This window comes from Leptodactylus fuscus, chromosome 3, assembly GCF_031893055.1.
Source record: "Leptodactylus fuscus isolate aLepFus1 chromosome 3, aLepFus1.hap2, whole genome shotgun sequence".
NCBI lineage: Eukaryota > Metazoa > Chordata > Amphibia > Anura > Leptodactylidae > Leptodactylus > Leptodactylus fuscus.
Window position 1 is genome coordinate 120,183,368 of NC_134267.1, and position 27,135 is coordinate 120,210,502.

A 27,135-nucleotide genomic window follows, 5' to 3' on the forward strand; every position below is an offset into this window, starting at 1 on the left:
ACCCGGTCCACGCCTCAACTACATTCAACCACTGTGCCCAAATTGAAAGTTAGCGTCCCTGTCCGTATGCACTTGTCCATTCGTAACTGGTCACATGGAACTTTAGGGCTAAGCGCTGAATTTAGGGACCGCCTCATGTTTGGGGGAAAGTGCTGGTGTGGACGGCACAGTGCGGTGGCGCAGTAGACACTCTGCCCAAAAAGGGCAGAGTGTCCCCCAGCCGGGATTCCAACATCTCCTGGGCCAGATTTCTTGAGATGAGGCCGTTGAAGCCTTGGGCATGTGGGTGGGTTGCACTGTACTTTAGCATGAAATGAAAGGCTTGGGAGATGGGGAGTTGCTGGGAAGAGGCGCATGATGGCGCGGGCAAAAGGAGAAATGGCAGGAAAAGGTGAGGATAAGGGTGAACTCCCCAAAGTGTCAGAGGCAGATGTGGAGGTGTCCTGGCTCCTGGTCTGGACTGCAGCGCCAGCCCTGTCAACAGTGGAAGAGGCAGTGGCCGCCAGGCCAAACGACGATTATCCTGCGCTTGCTCTCACCCACTGAGCCCAGGGGCAGCGGGGATAAACAAATTGCCATCTCATCCAGGATGGCATCCCTGACCTCAGAGGCAATGTGCTGTCCGTCTCCCAAGCTGATGAGCTTCAGCCCAGCCTGCTGACGTCTCCCCACACCAGTGTTGCAGCGTTTTCAGCTCGTAGCTGGGGTCAATCTAACAGCGGAGGAGGAGGAGGGTGGTGTTTCAGCCCTCCTCCCAGGAATGTTTTGTGGGGAAACAAGTCAGGAAAATTCTTGAAACGGGAGAGTTTTGCATCTTTGCCCTTGCTGCCTATGGACATCCCTTTGCCTCTAGCCACCATTTTCCCTGCTTTGCTTGCCTCCACATCCACACTGCTTTTGCCCCTAGACATCACCCCAGTCCATGCCTTAGCTTGTACCCCCAGTTTTTCCTGCTTAGCTTGCCTCCACATCCACACTGCTTTTGCCCCTAGACATCACCCCAGTCCATGCCTTAGCTTGTACCCCCAGTTTTTCCTGCTTAGCTTGCCTCCACATCCACACTGCTTTTGCCCCTAGACATCATCCCTATCCATGCCTCTTCCCCTAGCCATAACTCTGCCACCCCTGGAAACTCATGGTGCAGAAACTTTGGTTGCTGACTTTGAGGAACCCTTGGGTTTTGTAGATGGAACTCCATCAAAGGTCTGTGCAGCTCACACACCCTGCTCAAGATATGGTATTGTAGGGTTTCAGCGTGTGTGAATGACGGACAACAGCCTGTGTTTGGACAGATGTAGGCCTTGCTAGAGTGTTTTTAGGCTAGCAGCGACTCCTGTGCACTTGCAAAAGTGGGCGCACAAGCGCCGCATTTTCAACAGTAGCTTCGGTACATTTGGGTATGTTTTTAAAAAACTTTGCACCACTAGGTTAGACGTGGGCCAAACATGGAACGTGTTGGAGGCTGGCAAGCTCCAGAGCCGCTACCAGGTTCCAGCCATTATCACAGGCGTAAAAATGCCAGGCCCCAGGTGTAGCAGGGAAAAAAAAATGCCATCTCAGCCAGGATGGCATCCCTGACCTCGGAGGCACTGTGCTGTCTGTCCCCCAAGCTGATGAGCTTCAGCACCGCCTGCTGACGTCTCCCCACACCAGTGTTTTAGCGTTTGCCGCTAGTAGCTGTGGTGGAGGTTGCAGCGTCGTAGGGTTTCAGTCTACTCCTGCCATGAATTTTGGCCTGGGAGAGGAGATAGGCCACCCCAGTTTGCACCCGGGGAACAGACTCCACCACATTCACCCTGCCTGTCATTAAAGATAAGCACTGCAGCATCCCTGACCACAGGCGCTTGTCCAAGTGTCGGTGGTCAAGTGGACCTTGCAGCAAAGCGCGGAACTAAGGGCCCACCTGATGTTGAGTGACACGTGCTGGTGCAAGGCGGGGACGCCACACCGGGAGAAGTTGAGACGGCTAGGGACGGCATAGTGAGGTGCCACAGTTGCCATCAGGTCCGGGAAGGTGGGAGTTTCAACAAGCCGGAACGCCAACCTCTCCTGGGCCAGCAGTTTAGCGATGTTGGCGTTCTAGGCTTGCGTGGGTGGGTGGTTAGCGGTGTATTTCTGCCGGCGCTCCAATGTCTGAGAGATGGTGGGTTGTTGTAAAGAAGCGCCTGATGGTGCCTTTGATGGTGCAGGAGAAGGAGATAAGACAGAAACAGGGGAGGATGAGGGAGAAGTCAACAAAGTGGCGGAGGCAGATGAAGTGATGTCCTGGCTCGTCCTCTGGAGTGCATCGCCAGCACTGTGAGCAGAGGCAGTGGCATGAACGGCGGGCGACGTTTGTCCTGCCGTTGCTGCCTGCCACTGATTCCATTGCTTGGATTCCAAATGACGGTGCATTGAAGTGGTGGACAGGTTGCTCTTCTCAGGGCCCCTACTCGATTTCGAGAGGCAAATTGTGTAGACGACACTATATCTGTCCTCGGCGCATTCCTTGAAAAAACTCTACACCTTCAAGAAACGTGCCCTCGATGGGGGAGTTTTTCTGGGCTGGGTACAAAAGGGAACATCTTCGGACATTCCGGGTCTGGCCTGGCTTCGGCAAAGCAGCTGACCTCTGCCTCTGGACATGTCTCTGCCTCTAGCTACCCTTTTTGGTGCTGCACCTGCCTCAACATCCACACTACTTTCCCAGCTTGACATCTGCCTTGTCCAGGTGGGGTCGGTGTCCTCGTCGTCCACCACCTCCTCTTCCAACTCCTGTCTCGCCTCCTCCTCCTGCACAATGCGCATGTCAACTGGCTGCCCTGACAGCAACTGCGTCTCATCGTCGTCGATGAGGGTGGGTTGCTGGTCATCCGCCACCAAATCGACCGGAGATGGAATGGAGGAGACTCTAGTGTTTGAGCATCTGGACACAGATACTCGTCTGTTAGGTCCGTGGAATCGCGAAATGGAGGGGCAGGTTGCGGTACAGTCAAAGGAAGGGAGAACAGCTCTGGGGAGCAGGGACAGTTGGGGTTATTGTTCTGGGAAGATTGGGAATTTTGGGTGGAAGGAGGACAAGACTGTTGGGTAAGAGGAGGTAGAGGCTGACTGGCTGGTGGACAATGTGCTTTAAGCGTTATCTGACAGCCATTGCAAGATCTGTTCCTGGTTCTCGGGCCTACTAATCTTTGTACCATTCAGCCTAGTTAATGTGGAACTTTTGTGCAAAGCGCAGAACTTAGGGCCCGCCTGATGTTAAGGGACACACGCTGGTACAAGGCTCAACTCACCCTAAGTGCCAAAAACACTGCTGGTGCAAGGCTCTACTCATGCCAAGGGCCTCAATCTCTGCTGGTAGCTCAGCTTAAGGTCATGTAACTTTGTTTGGAAGGGCTCATGTTAAGGGCTAGAAAAGTGAATTTTGGAAGGTCTTACCACATCACACACACACACACACACACACACACACACACACACACACTCAAAATGACAGTTAAGGGTGAGGGCTTTTGGAATTCCCATTGCCTATTCCATTTGTGGTTGTCATGGGGAACGTGATTTAAAGGGGTGGTTGTTACTGTTTGTTGAGCTTAAATTGGGGTTTGTGTCCATCCATTTGGGGAGTAAAGAAGGTTTCCAGGTATTTTCCCACTTTGATAGAGGTTTTTTTGAATGTGGAAAGTGTGTAGTTGTTAGGCAGTGATGTTGGGGTAATAGAGGGTCTTTGGTGTGTTAGATGCCCCCAGACATGCTTCCCCTGCTGTCCCAGTGTCATTCCAGAGGTGTTGGCATCATTTCCTGGGGTGTCATAGTGGACTTGGTGACCCTCCAGACACGGATTTGGGTTTCCCCCTTAACGAGTATCTGTTCCCCATAGACTATAATGGGGTTCGAAACCCGTTCGAACACACGAACATTGAGCGGCTGTTCGAATCGAATTTCGAACCTCGAACATTTTAGTGTTCGCTCATCTCTACTGATAACTCAATGTTTTTAGTAGAAGTGACATCTCTAGATGACAAATAATTTACTTGTAAGTAGAAAACAAATTGCCAACAATACAGACTTGTATGCTGCTCATTCATTGTTTTATTAATGAATTCTGTGGAAAAATAGGAGTCAATTTTGGCCCTTATTCAAGGTCGGAGGATGGAAAATGTTGGTTATAGTGCATTTCCTTCTGAAATTATGAGGAAAATGATACATTTCAGACTTTTGGCCTGGTTTATTAAGACTAGTGTATGCCACTCTAAATAAAGGGCCTAACTAGCACTGGGAACAAGAGATTTATGCAGAGGTTGTGGCTTCTCAATAAATCAGTCAGACATCTCTACGCTAGAATGGAAATCTACACCAGTTGGAATAGAAATCTATGTTCGTTCCTAACTTGTGGCAGAAAACTGGTGTGAGCTATGATGAATCTGCCTGGTTGAGGTGTGGCGAGCCCATTCCACCCACACTCGCACAATATTATGAGCGAGGCACGGACCAGGGCTTGTGGCGCATGTTTGGCACAAGAAAGAATCTTGCACCAAGTTTGTGTCACTGTGTCATCCTTCTATGCCAGAACACTGTGGTAAAAAAATATTTTGATTAAAAACTTGATTGGAGAAGGTAGAACAAATTATTGGCTGCTCAGCTAAAATCTCAAATACCTTGAAATGGGCACAAAAAGATGAAAGACATGGAAGGAAGAATGGATTGAAGAATATACAAAATGGCAAAGACTCAGCCAATGATTACCTGCAGAAAGATGAGAAGTCTGAAGTTACCAATGAGACCCGTTGCAATCAGAATACTATTACGTCAAGACAAGGAAGAACTCCTTGCAAAGTCCAGCTTTGAAAAAACACAAGTTAAGATTTAACTGGCCCAAAGAGGAATGGTGCAATATTTTGTGGAATGCTGAAAGAAAAATTGTTCTGTTTGGGTCCAGTGGCTGCTTGACAGTAGGTCAGATAACTACTCCGTCTTAACATTGGATAGAATGTATATTTCTACTTGTCAGGGTCTGGGGTTGCTAGGTGGGGTGGCATAGACACACAAGTCCAGTTTCTTTAGTCCAAAACAAAGATAGAGTTTTATTTTCACTAAAAAATATAGTGCAGCAACAAAAGGAAACAATATAAAAATAAATACCTGCCCGGCTAGGCTCTAACTAAACATTGAATAGGCTACCTCACCTAGAATAACAGAAATCAAAAGGCCAGTGCAGTCATTCAGGACACAGCTCCAAAATTATGACCTCTTTCTTTGGCCCTCCAGCCAAGCTCTGCCCCCAGTCTGCTGCTGGAGCTTTCTTCTTAAGCTCCCTTGATGAGCAGACTCTCTGCAGCTGAGTCACTGCCGGAACATCCCCAAAGTGTGGACTGGAGGGGGGTGGAATGACAGGTCCCACTACCAACCTAACTGTCATTCCTAAAAATCCAGCCCAGTAAACGGAACTTTGAAATAACCCTCAGCAGACAATAGTTATCTGCTGAGAAATGTTCTTTCTGGAGTTTTCTCATCTCACCCACCTTAGTAGCCTGGGTGAGATGTGCACCCCCTCCATTACCTGACCAGCCATCGACTTACATACTTTACATAATCCTTTGGACAAACTAAATGTACAGCTTGAGTAACTGCCATATCAACAACAGAGTAAACTGCAATATACAATAAAAACAATAACACGAATAATTTACTAGAGACTAATTCGAGAGGAGCACTTGAAAAATTATCTAAATAGGATGTGTTGCTGTCCATTTTTAGTAACTATTTGCTGACACATAAAACATAAAATAAAACTGGAGCATTTAATTGATTTTAAAAGATATTTGTTGTACCGATCCTTTGATATTCTTCTAGAAATGTATGTTTGAATGACAATCTGTTTTACCATGCCTCTTGTCAAAAGGGTTTCCTAGACAGTCTGATACTGTCAGCACTGATTGGACAGTGTCAGACTGTGTCTTTATGGAAGGGACATTCCCCTAAATGGTTAACACCGAGTTGACAATGTATCTCTAATTTGGTAGGAGGAACAACAGGAATGGCACAACAATAAAGACTTTTTTTTCACCCTTTTTTCACTTACTTGTGTTACCTATCTAGTGTTATGGGCTGTAGTTTGGACTGAGCTTTGGAGCTATAGTAGTACTTATGGTAAATGTCATGTCCAGAAGGTGTTCTCCAGTGTGCCTATTCTATAACATAGCTACTACCTTCTTGGAGGACAGGACTAGGAAATTTTCAGGTACAGATATAAATCCATGCAACAACCTCATATAATTATGGTGCCAAAATTTTTTTTTGGTTCAGTGTTCTAATCCTGTATAAAATACTTAGCATGTTGTTGCAATTTTCAATATTAAATCTGCAGGAGTCCAACAGCTGGGACTCCCACAGATCAGCTGTTCCAGGACAGTGCAGCTCCCAGTAATGTTTACATGCCGGGAACCATGCCACTCACTACTGCGTCTCTGTAGCAGTGAGTTTAGGTAATTCAGCGGTGTCCCACAGACGTCAATGAGGCTCACTGCAGTACATATGATGGGGTTCCTGGCATTTAAACACTAACTGGAGCTGCATTGTTCCAGAATAGCTAGTAATCTACAGGGGCCCTAAGGATAGGCCATCAATATTGCAAAAGTGGACAATTCTTTGGATTCAGGATTTTGGGGTGACTTGACTTTCTGACTTGAGCTTAGTTGCATGTAGTTGATATCATTATATTCATCAGTCTAGCTTTGCTGTAAGAAAAAACATAGTTCCAATATTCTGTAGGGACATCAAGGGGTCCTCATAATAGAGTATGTTGCAGAGTTCCAAATTAAATAACAGTCTTTGATAAGCTACACCCATCCTTTAGGCCTGGAGAATCACAAAGACACACACACAGCTGATAGTGTATCAAGTGAGTTCTGATTTTAATGGTGCAAAAAGGTAGTTTAAATACAATACAGACAAAAGCAGGTTGGACTATTCTAATGACATGATTGGTTATAGAGTTACAACATAAGGTGTGGCACATGACTATTGGATAAGGCCTAATGTAATCTGCATCTCATTATTACTTTCCAAACTGGGGTGACCTTTCTCATGAAATAAAGAATTTAAAATATTTATGTGTAAACCAACATCTTACACTAATTCTAGATGTATATATCACAGCAAGAGAGATAATGATCACATGCTGGTCAGACCTTGGGGCTAACGATCAATAGGTTATAGGACCTGTTTCTACACACACCTTCAAAGATGAGACCCTTACCACAAACAGATAAGAATTTATAACCCATCCATTAACATTCCACACGCCTTATCCCCTAAAGGGGTCTCTTAGACTCTAAACAGACATTCTTATAAAGTTTATATAAGAAAAAGGTTACAAGATGGCTGACAAAATACAAGATGGAGGATGTAATCCTAACAATGCAAATCCTACCCTAGTGAGCATGAGCTGCAGCAGTCTTTTCCAACTATACACATGCACGTTTTGCTTTACCCAGCATGCATATATTCCTTATATTCTGTTCCCAGATAGCTCTGATGGAAGCTTAGCTTCTCGAAGACAAAAGGATCATCCAGTTTAAATATAACAGCCCATTCTTTATATCACTAAATTATCTATATTCAGGGTAGAGTCGAGAGGTCCCCATGCTGACCGATATATAATGTATAAGGCCAGCTTTATACTACAATGCAGCTATACCAACCCTGAGAAAACATATAGCAGGTAATATCTTGAACTTGACCTGTTGTGGGTGTTTGCTGTGCTGTTATTATTGTTGTTGTTGTTATTATTATTATTATTATTATTATTATTATTGATTGTAACTGTAAAGAGCAGGGTGTCTGTCCTTGCATCCAAGTGTTTTTTTATTTTATTTTTTTTTTTTATTTTAATTATCTCCACAATTATAAAGTGCTGCAGAATATCTTAACCCTATATACAGATTATTATTATTACAAGATTGCTGTATATACTGGAATGTAATGTCAGTGTGAAGATCTGGAGTCCTTTTCTGAGGTCATATTATCTCTAAAATTCTTTTCCTGAAGCATAGTACAGACCTTAAATCCCACAAATACTGCACATATTACATCAATGGAAGTTTAATTGTGTAGTGCCTAAACAGTCTCCCTGGTGGGGAACACTGTCAATTTATATTGTTATTTTACTGGAGCAGAAGACTGGAACCAAGACTCATTGGGAATAATGTTAATGTCTGATAAGAGACACTTGAAAGGAATTGTCAGGGCTGCTGTTACAAGACGAATAACATTTAATAGCCACACTCAACATAATGTGAAAGGAAACATGGTTCAACATTGCCTAATGCTCTTTTTTTTATGATGCACATATAGCATAGGGTACAACCCACCACCCTTCTACATAATGTCCACCCTATCCATCAAAACACAGACATGTTTGTGAACTGACAGTTCAGCAAACATATTGAAGTAAGGAACAGTGTGTCCCTTTCTTCCTTGCACTGATCATAGATATCAGTAAGGGTCTTGGAAGATATTCGTGGGCATCCTCTGGTGGAAAGGAGGTAGTTTACACATAATCTTCCAGGGAGTCATATGTTTTGAATGGGTGCACAGATTATAAAAGAAAAACACCAAATTGATCAGGGGGAAATGTCAAGAATCAAATGATGTATCTTATTTAGCGTTTTCTACCTGGTGATAGATCCTCATTAAGAACATTTGAGCATTTTTTGTTATAATTTTAGCTACCTGTATTTAAGAATGGTGTACTATAGCATTAACATTGTACAGACGCATTGTATGATAAAGTGACCAAATACATTAAATGACAGCCACAGCCAGTAATTTCTTCTGAACCTGTTGAACATTTGTTGTGTGTGAAAGTGTTCTCACTCTCCCCTGACAACATCTGCTGAGGCAAAGAAGGATCAGACGTGTTGGATTGTAAGCCGTTATTTATTCCCCTCATCCAATAGACTCAAACCGTTCTTATATTATTTAGATGTCAATTTATCTACACAGCCAACATATATATGCTACCATAAGTAAATATATTTCTAAAAGTGCTATAAACGGATGTTTGTAACAACCCATCCAATCCACACAGGCAAAGAAATCAAACCATAGATGTCCACAAATTATGTGTGGCGTAACTAGGAATGGCGGGGCCCCATGGCGAACTTTTGCTGTGGGGCATAAGAGAGGTTGCAGGGGCCACAGTGCACCTTGCAACCTCTATTATGCCCCACAGTTGCCCACCCAACAACTATTATTATACTACGGGGAGGGTCTATTCAGACCCCTGAGTATAACATTTGGAGACCCAGGGGAGGTAAGGGGGAATATAATAAACAGTTTTACTCATCTTTCCGGGATCTGATGTTACTCCTAGGAAGCTTCAGGCCTGTATGGTAATGTCCCAGACGTCACGTGGTTTGAGTGGGACATTACCATACAGGCCCAAAGCCTGTGCTAGCAGTACCATACAGGTCCGAAATCTGTGCTAGCAGACCATATTACCACTTCTAGGACCTCAGAAGATAATTCTTAAAGGCATTGGTTATATGTTTGCAGTGGTTGTCTTGCTGCAGAATAAATTTGGAGCTAGTCATATGCCTCTTTAATGGTATTGCATTTTTAATAATATTGACTCCCAAACATCGTACACCATTTTTCTGCACCCCAGTTGCTATTTTATATTCTTGTATAGTTTAGTCAATTGGATTTGTTGTCTTGTTGAAAGTGTGGTCTTCTACCTGCAATTCTTCCATGACTTATATCTCTAAACAGTAGATGGGTGTACCTAATTCCCACTGGTTTTTACCAGTTCTGAACCAATGGTATTGCTGGACATCTTCCAATTTTGAAGCGAAGTAAAGCATGATGTCTCTTTCATCTGCTGAACTAAGTTTCCTTGGCCGACCACTGCTTCTACAGTCCTCAGCAATGCCCATTTCTTGGTGCTTGAAAGCATATGGACAGAAGACAGGTTGTGCCATCAGGGAGGCTTTGCATAGTGCTGTGTATACAGTGTGTGTTATACTGTAGTTTCTACTATGTGTTATATATTGCAATATCTTTCCTAGATAAAACCTACCTAGCTGATTCCTGTACATATATGTTTTCATTTGTTTTTCCATGCTTGATGAAAACATGTTTTGAATACTGAGTTTTATTACATCATGTATCCAGCTACAGATGGACTTTATCTTCAGTATTACGTGTTATCCCCTCCTACATCTCTTCTCTTTTGTGAATCATTAAGATCTAGAACTCCGCATATTGTGAATGAGATGTTTTGTCATGTTGTTTTACTTTAAGATTTTCTTTTATTCCTCCTCCATGCAATTAAGTCACTTAAATGATACAGATATTTCTTCTCCATGTAATAGCTACTATTTTCTCATAGTCTTTAGGCTAGATTATTGAGTTCTTCCCAGGTAGTGGTAGATGTATGTATGTTTCACATGCTCTTACTGTGAATATTCTACAGCAGTGGTTCTCAACCTGTGGTATCTAGAGATGAGCGAATCGAAGCTGACGAAGTGAAAGTCGATCCAAGTTTCAGGAAATATTTGATTTGCATTGAATCCGGGTTTCTTCACGCTTCATGGTAACGAGTTGCATTTTTTTCTAAAATGGCTGCTACACATGTTAAGATATGGGGCAAGGAACTGTGGGATTGCGGGATCACCCACAATGCCATGTGTGCAGCCAATCAGCAGTCAGCCAGCCCTGTGATGTCACAGCCCTTTACCCCCTTTGTGACTGCCCACGACATCGGGAGTGGGTATTAGCTGTAACGGACAGCTAACACCCTGCTCCATAACCCCCGGTCGGAGCACAGCATGGACAAAATCTTAGGGCCACATTTGTTGCTTCTCATGGCAATACTTCAAACTGGCATTTTTTTTGGGATAATGCTTGCTAACACACAACAAGGGGTTCACAGGAATGTCTTCTCTAGGTCACAACACTTCCTTTGCCTGCTTGTTTGCCAGATGTATGGCCAGTCAAGTATTTATGGCACTAGCTTTGGCAAACTATGACTGCACAGGAACTACAGGCCCAACTGCAACAGCTATGGGCAAATGGGCTGCAGGAAGCAATACAGAATCTGTGTGCCTCCTTGCCCATCTGTATGTTATCTTGTAAACTGGCTAGAAGCTGCACAACGGGGTGCTAGAATCCCCTTTCACTTGTACAGCTTTCCCCAATAAATGTATGCTTTCACGCTAACATTGTAATTACATATATCAACATTACATTCACATTTTTTTTTCTTTTCAATTAGGGATTTGTGGGATAAATACACTATCTAAATAAAATGTCCACTCTAAAATCAAAACAAAACGGTTGTAGAGAATAGTGCAGTGATGTTGGCTAGACACACATGATATTGCAGTTAGGTTAGGGACATCTGAATCAAATGGTGATTTTTCCGTTGTGAATCTGTGCTCAGTTGCTGAGATTACCTTTTTTTGTCAATATGCATATTACCTTTTTGGAACAAAAAAGGGCATTGCCTTAGTTCCAAAGAGTTTAACTGTGACAACCCCATTGGTCCAAAGTCTGCATATTGATAAAAAAAAAGACAATATCTTGGCAACTCAGGCACTGATTCACAGCACATTTTGAATTAGGTGACCCTAACTTATCTAGATGGCAGATGTACTGGGCTCTAGTGACAGACTCCCTATAAAGAGAACCTTTCACGTCCTGGGGCACATGCGGTGTAATACACTGCTAGAAAGCCAACAGTGTGCTGAATTCAGCTTTCACGTTCTGTGCCCCTACTGAAGAGCTATCGGTGCCGGTACTGTAGCTCTTCAGTGTCAGAAGGGCGTTTCTGACAGTATTACACCGCATGTGCCCAAAGACCTGAAAGGTCCTCTTTAATGCACAAAAAAAATGTACAGAAGTAAAACAGACTTCATAGACTTGTCCATGCCAGCTATGCAATTAAAAGTATTTTCTTCTCTTCCTGCCACTCTTGATACCCCCTGTTCTTTGACACCAGCATCCTTTGTCAGACTCTGCTCACTCAACACAATTCTTACCCATATATTGTCGCAGTGGAGTATATGAAGTACGAAGCTAGTTCACATAATAGTTAGAATCCAATGTAATCAGCGACTTGTTTTATATTTTATACAAAATCAGATCACATTGAAATGAAGTAATACACTGCTAGAGAATGCTGTGTTTGGCATCACCCCCTCCTGTTCCAGGACATCACCCAAAGAACACAAGATGCTTAGCTGCCTTCTTTTATTCCACAAAGTTATTTATATAAGAATGAGTTTTGTGTTTCTTTTTCTTTTCTCATAATGCTTGGTTGATTAGTACAGAGTCTAATTTTGCGTTGGTTAAAGTTTATATGATTTTCATAGTTTTAATGATAGAAAGCGTGATTTCTACTAGTCCAGTATTAGAATACTGAATACAAATCAGACAACATCACACACTCATGTCAGGTCTCTTTGCACAACGAATCACTAAATCATAAAGTCAAATTTTCTAATATTTGTCATGAAGTGAAATAATACTGTTTGTAGGCCTGTATCTCTGCTGTAGTTCCATTAAAGGATTAACTTCATATTCCAGTTGAACACAGTTAAAGCTTTTCATGTATCTTTAAATGGTTGCTAACATTTCAGACAACTTATTTCATAGAGTGCGTAATTCTGCACCAAAATGTAATGCAGTTTCTCTAAAAATGTTGCTGTTCTCTGCCTGAAAACCTGCTGCCACTAGGCGCTTCCCTCCCTCCGTAATTTGCTGATCACTTCCTGTTACTAGAGCAAATCCAACATTAGAAACCATACCAACAAACTCAATAGGGAACACAGCAAATGGAGGAGCAGGAAAAGTCTGTCTGCATAAGCCTATGCATGTTTATTCACAGGACTTCCTATGACAATAAAATCTGACATCTTCAACAAAATACGCTGCTACACTTTGAGTCTGAATCACAACTTTGTCAAACCAGCAGAAAATGTAAAAGCATGCATCCTACCTAATCCTCGAAATTGGATGTGTTGTTGCATTTATTACTTGGTTTTGTCACTTCTCTACTGCTGTATAATTGGATATATAATGCTTAAAAGAAAAAAATGTGAATGTTAGACAGTAACAACCAAAATCTGGCAAAACAGTGTCGCCAATACCCCATGTTTTTCTTGAATACCTTGGAGTAGTTTGAGTAAAGACTGACTAGGTTCTAGTGGAGGTAGAAATAGAATAAACTATGGAGTTAGTAAGTTCAAGGACAATACAGATCAAAAAACTATAAGAATGTCTATTATTTTTCTACTTTTTGTTTTTTACTCCCCGTGAGCAGGAAAGAAATCAGAATAGGGTGGAATGAAATAAAAGTTGCGACTTTTTCTTTTTTTTATTGGCGCTCACCATGAAGCCAAAATTACCTTTCTATGGATCATTACCAAGCTTATTTAGTTTTTATTTATTTATTTATTTATTTTTCAAATTCTGGGTGTTGCTGGGCTACTGGGTTGCTTCCTCTGTGGGTGCAGCATTGCAGTGGTGGCTGCTGTGTGGTGCCGCACCCAGTAGAGTAGGGACCCACTATATAGAGGTTCCATGAAGTGGCACCTCTCATGAACTTTGAAAAAAGGAATGCCAGAATTGTGGCGTCAGATTAGAAAAATACATTTTTCTTTTTACGACTGTAAGGGTACGTTCACACGAAGTTTTTTTTCAGACAGATTCTGAAGCAGGATCCACCTCAAAAATTGACTCCCAACTCTTGTGTTTATGTCAATGGCAGTCAGTAGCGGAATTTATCCTCTAGCTGATTTTCATGAGCTACCTGCCAAGCACCTTGAAATGAATGGGAGGTGGAAAAATCTGTTAGCATTGTTTTGTAATGTAATAGTAAAATTGGGAGGTGACTTATGAGGCCAATGCCACCTCAAAAACCCACCTGTTAAAAAAAAAAAAAAAAAAAAAAAGTTATCCTTAGAGCTCATGACATTTTAAAACCACAGTTAGGGCTCGTTCACATCTGCGCCCGGGGTCTCCGCTTTCAGGTTTTCGTTTCCTGCCCGAAACTGGGCAGGAGACGGAAACCTGCCGGCATTTTTCAAACCCATTCAAATGAATGGGTTTGAAAAGTGTCTGGCTGTGAGCGCCGGTGAGTGTATTGTGCGCTCCACGGCAAAACCGTTTTTTTTTTTTTTTTTTAACCGGACACAGAGTCGGACATGCAAGACTTTGTGTCTAGTTTAAAAAAAACTGGTTTCGCCGCGGAGAGCACCAAACGCTCACCGGTGCTCACGGCCGGACACGGTCTGACAGGTTTCCGTCTTCTGCCTGCAGAAGACGAAAACCTGAGGATGGAGATCGGACGCTGGTGTGAATCCAGCGTTACACCTTTGAAATTTCTAATTTTCATTTCTATTGGGCCATAGTAAACACCCACAGCAGTTGCTGAAGTGGGAGGGTTGTCTATGGGATGATTTCAATAAGGTGCCTTCGTCACAGAGTCCATCTAAAATTGAAGGACTTGTAGGACGAAATAATGGTGAATATATGATTAATGTAATGAACACTATAGTCAATAGGATCCCTTGGGATGAGTCTGAGTGCATCATTAGATGGATCCATTTTTACTATTAACGCTACAGCTGAGTTGGGTGACTATTCAGGAACTATATAAAATATGCACAGAAAAATCCTGCCAGCAGGACTTTCTTTCTCTGTCGATTTCGGGCGAAAATCCGAAGATACAATACGAAAAAAGATACAGTAAAGGCTAATTGTACAATATGTGTTAATCCTCCTCTTTTTCATGTGTACAGCACTCTGCAGACTGTGGAACAATATAAATAATGTGTGGATGGTCCATTTGTTCATGCGCGGAACGGAATATCCTTTCAATATTTAGAATTGTTAAGCTTTGTTACTAAATTGTCTGATTGTAAGCTATTAAATGAGGCTAAGCATTTCTGAGTTATGAGGAAGCATCTTGGCCCTGATTTCCTGTATATTTTATAGCGTTTCACATTACCTATTAATGTAATCACTGTGGCACAGCTGCAATATGGAGTCTGATTTACTTATCATAATCTGGTGCATACTGATGGCAATAAGCGCTAATGTGTTTATAGTGCATTATGTAACTGTGAGTTGTGGTATGCTCAGGGCTACAGAAAGAAGTCATTGAGCACAAGGTGTATCTGTGTTAAAGAAATCTGCTTTTGGTTAAGGCCCCGCATAGCAGTCTGCAGCAAAAAAGAAGTTAGGGAAAAATAGCGGTGGCAACGCATCACATTTTTTCACATAAAGCCCAGAGAGAGTTCCTCTGCGTACTTTCTGCTTCAATTATACTTATAGGGAATTCGCTAGGTATAATTGACATACTGCAATTTCCAAAGCCGCAACGTGAAATGCGGGGATATCTACAACGTTCACATGGGAAAACCCTAGTCAGTATGGTGAGTTTTCATTAGAATATTATATACAAAAACCAAAGATGTTCCCAGAATTAATTTTTTTTATATTTGATCTTTTTGTATTGAACGCATCGGCTTTTGTTTTTCAATTATGTGAAACAGATGTGGCATGATTCACTTCTTTCCAAATTCTCTACCTCTTCATATTTCTAGCTTTGAACTACCGTTCTTACCGTGTCAATTATAGATTTGTAGTTGATTTGCCCCAGCTTTGCATAAAAATTTGTGCCATTGCGCTACATTTTCAAAGTGCTCCATTATGTGTTAATCCTTCTCCGCCTCCTCCCTTCCAGCATTTCCATTCAGACCATGCATACTATGTGCACATTGATTTTCATATGTAAATCTCTCTATACAAACATAATAAATAAATAAATATATATATATATATATATATATATGTATATTTATTTATTAGCTTCTGCCTGTGACTTTATCTATGTGTTGTTGCCGTTGTTGTTGTTTTCGCTTTCCCAGCATTTTTAAATTTGGGAAACTGACAAATTGGAGTAAAAGGGTTTTCCCATCTCAGTATCTCCGCACTCTGCCTGTGCCTCTGCCAGTGACTGCTTCTCACTTCCTTTATTCCTCTCCCCCTTCCTCCCTCTGGCTGAATGGGAGACAGAACACTTATGCAGATCAGATAACATGCAGATGCTTGTACAGAATGGACTCAGTGTTATCTGTGTGTTTACAAAGATAACAGACTCAGCTTTATCAGCAAAGTGCAATTAGCTAAACGATTGTCCTGCCGGCAAGAACAGTTTAATATTGGTAGGATACATAAATTGATAACAATCGTGAATCCATGTCACTTACCGGGTAAAAAGTATCCTATGTGTTAATCCAGGTTACAAACTATGTGCCAAATTTCATCCTAATCCATTCAGCCATTGTTGCGTGATTAACACACATCCAAACGCACAAACATACAATCTTTCACATTTATTAATATTAGTAGGATGTGTGTGTGTGTTTTAATGTAATACATATTTATATATACATACTGTGGGGAAGGTAGCTCAGTAGCAGCAATGGTGTGGACCCAACCATTCAGAGACAGGGACACAAAATGCGTTGCAGTTTTATTTAGAAAAACTAAAAAATCAGGTACAAAAATAAGCAAAATAAAATACAGCATTAACTTAAGGCAAAACAAAACTCCTGCTCGTCCGAGTGCTAACTAAAACAAAATAAGGCTAACTGTATGTGTGGCTTACTTCTGCCCACACAATCAAACAAAGCAGAAGTAGTCCCATTCTGGTCTCACCAAAATTCAGCTCTTCAGGTCAAACCCAGGACAGACCCAGGTACCTCCTCCCACTCCCAGGATTTGCCATGAGGCGTAGGCTCTGCAGTCTTTTATGGAAAGTAACAAGCTCAGGACCCACACCTGGGGCTGAGGCCTACTCAAGACCCACCCTGGACCACACAGGTCAGGAATCTGGGAGATATGTATCATGACTCCAGCACTCACCTTCTCACAATACACACGCGCACACACACCGCTTTCTGAATTATTATGCAAATTGGATTTAAGTGTCATAAACATTTAATTTTTTGCTTTTCATTAAACTCATGAATGGTATTGTCTGATGGCTCTTTGGGTCACTGAAATCAATCTCAAACACCTATGACAATTAGTTTGCCAGGCGAGTCCAATTAAAGGAAACTTACATAACAAGGACATTCCACATTATTACACAGGCCAGAGGTTTCAAGCAATATGGGGAAGAGAAAGGATATGGGGAAGAGAAAGGAACTCTTGCTGAAAAGTGTGAAATAGTGCAATATTTTGGATATTTCATGAACACTTAAGCATGATCATTGGACTTTGAAGAGACTAGTGTTTGATTCAGAACACTGAGGGGTTTGTGCAGATAGGTTTCTGTCAGACAAATTCATTGGATTAAGGGAGCAGCTGCTAAAATACCATTAAAAAGCAGTAAACAGGTATTTGAAGCCTTTGGAGTACCACAAACCAAGTTGTAGGATCCTCCAGAGACATATAGCTGTGCATAAATCTACTATTCAGCACAAACACATAAACAGTGCTCGCAAGCAGAAATGGTTGCAGTAGGCCCAGGCATACATGAAGTCTAATTTTAAAACAGTCCCGTATACTGATGATTGCCATGCAACCCTGGATGGGTCAAATAGATGGAGCAGTGATTGGCCACCATGTCCGGTGGCCATTTTTGGGTAGCCGCTCTTGCAGTTCAATACAGGAGCTGGCCGGCGGCCATTTTGGGGTGGCCTCTCCATGCTCCTGTATAGAACTGCAAGAGAAGCCAGAAGAGGCGGAGTTGCTGCAGAAGAAGGAGGCGGCGCAGGAAAGAGCTCTGGGCAGCAATGGGGATGCGCTCATCGGCCTTTCAGCGCTGGGGCCCGCCCTCATTGCTGCGGAGAGCTCATTTGCATACCGGTTAAAACCGGTATTTCTACGGAACGGCGCGGCGGAGACCACATCTAAAGGTAGGAGACGAATAGCCTTTCTTAAGGCTATTCCAACGTGGTAATTAGAAAAAAAAAGTAGTTTAATGGTAGAATCCCTTTAATGTCATACAATTTCACAATGTGTTGTAGTGAGTGATGACCTCTGACATGGAATAGCATGTTTAATCTCATACTACGTGACAGATTATCCATTATCCAAGGAAAGGGCTAAACATAGCATATATTAAATGTATATATTTATAAATGTATACATATGTGCATCTACATATAAATTGATAGTTAAATCAGGAAGGTCATTTGCTAGCTGCCACCCCTCTGTAAGAGTTATTACTAAAATCTTTAATTTGTTTTGAAAAAGGAAATTTATGTAACGTGGTGGAAGACTGAAATGAGTTGCCTACAGTAACCAATCTGGTGGCAGTTGTCTTCTATCCAAAGCCCCTTTGAAAATCAAAGGACTAACCATATTGGTCCATATATACAACCGCTCTACTGTGCCTTTGTATGAAGGATTGTGTAGTATACTGCATGACTTGCTACTGGCAGAGAAAAAGGAAAAAAACATTTGTCAAATCCTGGAGACTGCACCAAGTGAAGAGCTATTTTGTACTGGTATAATACAGGCCATGTATGTGGCAATATTCTGGCTATATCTATTTCCTCTGGATACAATCCGCTGATAATGACTGATAACAGTGGGTGAGAGTATTAAGGAAGCCATGGTGACACTGCAGGTTTATAAATGTATAGTTTATGTGCACTAATATCATGGACAATTTTAGACCTTTCTTTTTAAATGCAAACTTGGTGCAATTCCCTTACAATGATTTTTCTGGGCCAGTAATTTTTCATATTATCCCTTTTCTTTTGGTATCCACGGGTATAATTTGAGCAATTTTGTAGAATTCTGCACTGCAATACACTTCAGATATGTAAATGTTTTTCTCTGTGAGAGTTGTGCATTTTGTGTGTGAGACGTGTGTTATATTATCATCATTATTATATTTTTTCTCTACTTCAATAAATCATGAGGTATTTGGTAACATACAGGTCTTCAATACAATCATTGAACCCATGACATGACTATTCCAAGTATTATAGGTATGGGAAATCTTCATCGGTAAACCTCAAATAATATGAGACAAATGGGGGGAATCCTAAATCCACTATTTATGCAAGGGAGTTTTTAATATGCACAGTTTATTGTATAAGAATCTGATTATTTCAGAAATTCTCTTGTAAAAGGAATGGATTTCTGGATCATGAATGCTTATCCTCCCAGATTAGCAAAGAGAGAGATAAAACTGAGTCTATACGGTTAAAAACGAAAACTCTGTTCTTTTATATCCTGTTTTCTTTAGGGGGATATTGATATTTTTGTTTGATACAAAGCAGTGTGTGAGAATTGGAGCTGTCTTCAGAGAGTTTGTGCAGAAAATATATGGAGAGGATTAGTACTATGTTAGAGAAGAAAAAGTAGCACTATATCCCGAGGTTATTAAACTTGACTCTTATAAATGTAAAAAAACCAAAATGCAGTACAAACCCATGAATGTGATTATACAATACCCCATTCCTTAGTATGTAAACTGGAAACAATACACATATTGTCAGAGCAGAATCCAGCCCCACAGAAAGGTTAGGGTTACTTGAATCAAGGTGTGCAATCCCCTTGTAGATTGGTACAATTGCTACAAAAAGTGAATCGGCCCCTTTATTGCTGCAAAGAGCATATTAAGATATGGATCCATATGGGGAATACACTGCTTATTTCAGGTGATCCTAACTTATCTATCTACAGGGCTGAGTTCATCTGCTGGGTTCTGGCGTCAGACTTCCTTTAAGTAAAGCCTTTCTATGTAGTATATGGATATCACCCTAATTGTGATTTAGAATGCATATCCCATTGAACAAAGACAAAGATGTAAGATGCCAAATTTACACTGAGCAGCTGCCGTTTGTTCCCCTCATTTGAGTTATGCCAGTTTGCACTTGGTTCACGTTCCAAAGCCCATTAGGATGTATAACAGGTCTCTACTGACAAGCGCAAATTTTATCTGAGCAAAACAGGTTGAAGAAATAAAGTGCAAATATGAAAATGTGAAATAAATGGATAGTTTGTATGGCTTGAACATTTACAACCCTCATATATCTGGTAGGAGATAATTGTATAATAATTCTATAATGGATATCAAAATGTTTTTTGTTTTTTTGGGGTTTTTTTCTACAGAATTACTTGTATAACTTTATTACAATAAATAAGTAAAACAGTATTGGCCTTACAAGTCATGTACTGTACCAGGTTATTGGCACAAGCTACCTCGGGCCATTAACCCTAAGGGATCTGTTGATTTTCTTCCTTAACCCTCTCGAGGTGATACTGAATTTGATCCAGAGGATACAGTGCTCAGAATAGTCTCAGTAACGCTGTAATGCAGTGTCATGGTCAGGGTAAAGCTGAAATTCATCACAAACACAGCAGACAGTGTGCTACAAGCAAAGGGATGAGCCTGAGATAGAAGCGTAGCGAAATCAAATCCAGGAGTACAGCTTGCAAGTATTAGGCCTAGCAGCATTAACAGACCTGCCGCCTTCTACGAACTTCCCAGGGTGGCAGAAACCCCATACTGGCAGCTGAGTGGCACTAGACTGAATTGTGACAGGCCCTTTCTGATCTCCATCGCTGCTCTTCTGCTAGGTTGTCACTGACTGCTGGGACTTTGAAGACCCATCACAATCCCAGTGCAGCAGGAAAGCAACAACGACCATCATGGCTTTAATTGTGTAACCGCCCCCTTGTGTATGCCCCTATTCCATTCATAGAAATACAAACGCACAAGCTCAGTGTCAAGAAGGATGTACCTCAATCACCCGAAGGTTCTGCAGCAGAGGACTATTTGAAATAGACCACCAAGTCTAACGTAATAAAGAGATGTCCAAGTATTTAATATGCACAGCCTGACTCTGTTGGGAAGAGGAGACCCGTAGTCAGGAAGACTGCAAGTGCCCGCAGGAGGAAGAGGGTTAAAATGTTTACCTCCGTTCCGGAGCTTATTGCCTGTATAACGGACGTTGGTAGCATGGAGTATTTGATGGCCTCTGTTAAGCATACCGTGGAGGCTTTTAACAATTTGTGGTCATCCTGGGATGCATATTGTATTCTATGTGGTTTCTGACTCCTTTCCTCCCTTCTCTTTTCTTCCTCCTCCCCCTCTCCCCTACGTTTTTTGAGTTGTCATTAGACGATTTCTCATGTATACCTCATTTTCTCGTTATTTCAGCGTCGTTTCTTAACACGTTGCTTTGTAACATAAACTTTAATAAAAATTACAGTTTAAAAAAATATGTATGTTTACCTCCTAGAATGATGCCAGAAAGTAGACTGTCTAAACTAACTCCGGGACTTTATTTGGATACCTTATTGCCGTGCATTTGTAGAAAAGCTTTGTAATTCATCTAACTGCTGATGAGCCAGACAAAATTACTTTTCATTGAATTGATGATGAATAATGCTAGCAATTGTTTGTCGCTTGTGTGGCAACGCATCCTAATACAAAGCACTGATCTTCAGGCACGGGAGCAATGTTCTGATTTAGCTAGGTGTATCAGCAGTAATTGCTATTCCAATCTCCCTGTAAGTGTAGCCATATGTACTCTATAACCATCTGAATGAAGTACCTTCTGGCTGAAATTAGTGTCCTCGTAACTCAGCTTTACCATCTCTTCTATTTGTCTTTGCTCTCTTTTTCATAGGAGTTTGTGTCCTTTCCTGTGTGTAAGCATCCGGACAGTTCTCCTATGGCTATAAATATTGGCTGGTTGTTATATAAATTGTTGATACTGAATAAAAAGGAGACAGTTTCTTGATTGTTTCCGCTACCAGCTGCCTGCTATATAGTCGAGTAGATTATGCAATAAATATTAAAGTCTACCCAGCTTATTTTGAGCAAACTATTATTCTAGTATATGTAATTTAGATGTTTTTTTGGTGCCAGGTGTTCTTTGAGCACGCAAGAAATAGTTTTGAATGTCCTTTGTTTTCTCCTCTAGGCTTCTGACTCAGAATGTTGGATTACTCTATGTGGGAAACTACGACCGTCCTTTTTCCCAGATGAAGGTATAGCGTTTTCTATTTCAATATATCATCAATATAATAATAGAAGTCAGGATATTCTACAGTATTAATGGAAATACATCATGAATAGATGAAACCTGCTCTGCACGTGCCATACTTTAAATACAGCATTGTCAAAGCGAGTGCCTTTTTAAAGTGTGTGCATTTCACATTTGTTCAGAAAATTCATACTGTGTTCAAGCTGACTGATGTCATATGCCAGGCACAATTGGTAACATCTTGCCAATAAACCTTCATAGGCTGCCAGGTATTAAAAATAGCCTATATTTAAGCGCCAGAAAGCCTAACTGAGAATGTCATTTGAAATTAGGCTTGTAATTGAGCAAAAGTGATGAAATCCAACTTCCCAGGGGACTGAAACCAACTTGGGCCATGTTGTAGCATTTGTAACACATAAGCTTGTCTGGAGGCTCTAGCATTTCACTGGTAAAACATATGTGTTCAACCAAATACTGAGCCTGGTATTACCAAAGTGTGTTCACTGATAGGACAGCTGTGTGCTAATGGACCATATTGGTTTTTGTCTGTGCTACATGTACTGTACTTCTTCCTACCTATTCTATCGGTGTTGTACATTTTCTGCCTCTACCATATGTACTGTACTGATTTCTGCCTCTGCTACATGCTCTGTACTGCTACCTACCTGTACTATACTACATGCATTGCCTGCTCTCTTCCTTGTGCCGCTATACTTGCTCTGTTCAGTACTTACCTGTACTACAGGTACTTTACTGCTATCTGTCTGTGTTAGCATCAGCTGCTTCCTTGGACACAACATTAGAGTGACTCCATTTTATTTTTACTCTACAGAAATTCCTCAATATAGAAATGAATAGTGTCTTTTAGTAATAAAAACTTGCTTTATCTGTATTCGTTATATACAGTAGTTTCTGCTCTTTGTTGACATATTAGCAATTTTGGAACCAATTACTAGTTTTCCATGGTTATGATCTTAAAGACCTTTCACCTCCAACTCTTTGCATGCTCCAAAAGTTCCCACTCCACTGGTTCTGGCACAGTTGGATTTTTTTCTGTTCCAGACCAATCATTCTCCGAACAATTATGCTTTCTGCTGTCATGTGGATGGTCTGTCTTTCTGCTCCAGCCTAGGACCACTCACCTGACGATAGAGAGAATAATAGTGTTGAAACAAAAAATATTGCTCTGGAATGGTTGAGGCTAGAGAAAAAATTCCAGCTGTGCCTGTTGAAAGATGCAATTAATTGGAGGTGGTGAAAGGTCTTCTTTAACCCCTTACTTCTCTGCACTTTACCATTACGTTACGCACTGCATGTATAGTCAAAGCTCAGCACCGTAATAGTACGACGCAGTAATACATGTGGAATTACTTCTGGGTCTTATGTGTAATACACAGCCGAGACATGGGACTAGCCACGGGAGTCAGAAAATATTCAGCTGCAGTGGCTTAGCATTCAGATGCCATGATCAATAGTGATCATTGCATGTGGGTGGTTCGGGGACAAGATTGTATCCCCTGGCCACCCCTCAGATGCCGCTATCTCATCGTGGGGTGACCAGGGGGTACAATCCTGCCCCCGAACCACCCTCATGCCATGATCACTATTGATCATGATGAAGGCTAAGCCACTAGAGTTGAGTAAGCCAAGCAATGGCTTCTGACTGCCTTTACCTATTACACATAGGAAGCCTATATGTGATGTACTGCAACAAAATGTATTTAGATACATTGCACTGAAGATCAGCAGATCACCTTTTTAAAATACAGATAATGTAAACAAACAGGTTTGGTATCCCCATGTCCGTATGAGTCCCCACTATCCAAAAATAGCATTATTTATCCTGTACAGTAAATGTCATAAATAAAATATATACCGCAATGCGTAAGTTAGTGTATTTTGGTCACCCTGCTTCCCCGCAAACCTAGCAATAAAAAGTGATCAAAAGTCATTAATACTAATAAAAACATTTAGTTGTAGATTGTTAATTTTTTTTAAAAAAAATTACATTTTACTAGTAATCATGGTAAAGAAAAGTAAAACCAATGTAAATATGATATCGCTAGAATGGTAATGACCCTTCAGAAAGTTGCCGCCATTTTTTTATGCAGTGTGAACATTCTAGGAACAAAACACCGAAAACTGTAACAAAAGCTAAAAAGTAAAACATTATATATATATATATATATATATATATATATATATATATATATATATATATAATATATACCGTATATACTCAAGTATAAGCCGACCCGAATATAAGCCGACCCCCCCCCCCAATTTTACCACAAAAAACTGGGAAAACTTATTGACTCGAGTATAAGCCGAGGGGGGGAAATGCAGCAGCTACTGGAAAATTTCAAAAATTAAAATGGTCAGAGTTTTTGGGTGCAGTAGATGCTGGGTGCTGGGGAAGGGGAGGGGGTGTTTTGGTTTTGTCTGTCCCTTCCCTTCCTTTTTTTCCCCCACTTGGAATTCAGCCTGGCTGAACATAGGGTATCTGCAGTGCTCCTATTAACCCCTTCCTGATGGAACAGGAGCACTGCAGATCCCCTATATTCAGTAGACCGGGCACTTTCAGACACAGGGATACCTAATGTGTATGTGTTTCACAGTCATTTTCTACTTTTCTATGTATTCTAGGGAAAGGAGCGATTTAGAACATTTATTTTTTTTTGCACTATTTTATGGGAGATTCTATACATTAATATTGTGGCTGGTCATAGACCCACCCTCCTAAAAAAAAAAAAAAAAAAAAAAAAAAAAAAAAATTTTTTTTTTTTTTTGCTGACTCGAGTATAAGCCGAGGGGGGCTTTTTCAGCACAAAAACTGGGCTGAAAAATTCGGCTTATACTCGAGTATATACGGTACATATATATATGCCAAAATGGTGCCAAATGAAAGTACAACTCCTCACACAAAGAATAAGCCTCTACTTAACTATGTCAAAAGAAAAAGTTTGAAAGGCAGAGATGGAAAATATGAAAAGTCACTGCGAATTAATGTACAGACTACCCTGCATCCTTAAAGGGGTTGTCCTGGATAACTTGAAACCCTTGCATTACTCTAAACATCATCCCTTCCCCCTACTTTCTCTATAACATCAATTATGAAAAATGTGTAGTTACCCATATCCCTGGGGCTGTCACAGGAACAGGATGGCTCCTGCGATCTTGCCGAGCGGGAGCCAGCCTGCAACAAGAAAGGTACCCTCCAAGCCCGGTGACAGTTTTAATACTTTCCAGGGGGCCTACAGGTAGTAATGCCTGTGATCAGAGTGGATCGTGTGCATTAGCTCTGGTCTCCACTATTCATTACAGTGGATACTCAGTATTTGTGGCGGACGCCTCATCTTTACAGACCCACCACCACCATAATAACACGGCGGATGTCGGGATGAGTTTGCACCACCAGTACTCCCTGTCCTCCAAGCCCAGGGCCCGCAGCATCGCCTCAATACTGCCTCTGCAGAAAGCCGGTGACAGCTGGAGTGGGGAAATGCTGCAACACCGCTCCGCTGCCCTCACCAACCCAACACCCACATTCGGACTATAAGATGCGCACCCTCCATTCTCCTCCCAAATTTGGGGGTAAAAAGTGCGTCTTATAGTCCGAAAAATACGGTATTTGTTTTTGCAGTACAAATAAACCTTTTTTTTTGTTACACCAGACAAGTGTTCCTGTCTCTAACTGTTCTGGTCCGCACTTATTGCTACTACTAAGCTAAACCTCCACTGACTCCAAAGTATAATATTAAGGGTTGTGGTTTCTTTCATGATAACCAAAATCTCATAATGAGTTAAAAGATGTATCAGTGCAGCGTTTCCTGTAGAAACCTTAATCCTTGTATATACATACAAATGGATATAGCAGTTTGTGTTTCACTGTATCCTTTTTCATGTACAAAGGAAAAGACAGACCAACAATAGATATGGTAGTATCTGATATGGTAGCACTGACCTCACGCCTGTATTGGCACAGCCAGCACTCCAACTAGTATTTATATACCAAATCCAGTGAATATGCGTAATCATTCCATATTTCCTCTAGTTGGTGATCACAAGGCGATCTAGTTAATTTGGTGATCAATAAGAAACTTCTTGTAGTACATGAACTGTATGTGTCAGGTTCTCTTCCACACGTACTGTACATGCGCTGCTGGCACACAGTCTGTGGGATATAACCTTGAAGTCACTTTGCACTAGATTCCGCACTTCATTACACCAGGTCATCTGCCTTGTAACTCAACCTTATGTTTTCTTTTTCTAACAGCTGCTCTATCTCTATAGGGAGTAACCTTTATTTATTAATCCACATTTATATCATTACAGCAATGTCTTGTGAGTGTGGAGCTTTTTTTAGAATGTCAGCTACATTTTTATTGAGCTGTTATATGGTTAGAGAAACATCCCAAGGCTGTTGTTTGTATAATATAGGCATGCAAAACTCTGACCGCTTGTAGGCAGTGTTGTAAAATTGTCAGAATTGCAGAATTAGTTATGCAGAGTAAAGAGCTAAAGATTAAAGGGAGCAAATCACTTCCCCCCAAGCTTATTCAACTACTACCACCATGTTACACAGCATATTACAGTGATAATACTATCACTTTGTTATATTGTCACTTTTGTAAGTTTGGAGAGGATCACACATTAACGGTAGTGGCAGGATAGATATATTCTGCATGGGGTGGCATGAGGTAGGAGATTGTAGGGTCTAAGTGGCAAGAGCAATGCTCTAGGTTGCTGAAAGCCCTTCCTCCGTGCACCAACTGTTCCATTTCCATAAGACTTCAAAGTTGTTTTTCACTTAATCTCCAGAAGTGACATACACAAGGTATGTTTTTTTATCATTGTAATATGCTCTGTAACATGGTGAAGACAACTGAATAGAATGGAGATTAAAAGGTAAAAATAAAGTAATGTATTACACAACCCTTATTGCCTTTACTTTGGTCCGCAACAAAGCTCCTTAGAATAGGACTTCAATAGCAGACTATTGGAACCTCTGCTAATCAGCTGTTGTTTGGGACTGAACTTACAGTCCTTTGCTGGCCTGTACACAGTATACATAATTGTATAGTTCCAGTACACTGGCTGGCTGCCACAGGGGTTCGGAGTTGAA

The 27,135-nt window shown here is 41.3% G+C and overlaps 1 protein-coding gene across 1 annotated transcript in view; it reads left to right on the forward strand.

The window, feature by feature from the left end:
- Positions 1–27,135, forward strand: part of RNGTT (RNA guanylyltransferase and 5'-phosphatase) — a 298,212-nt gene that overhangs the window by 245,586 nt on the left and 25,491 nt on the right. The window contains exon 14 of the mRNA XM_075268207.1: positions 21,948–22,014. Within this exon, the coding sequence (XP_075124308.1) occupies positions 21,948–22,014 (67 nt within the window). The remainder of the gene's footprint in view (positions 1–21,947; positions 22,015–27,135) is intronic.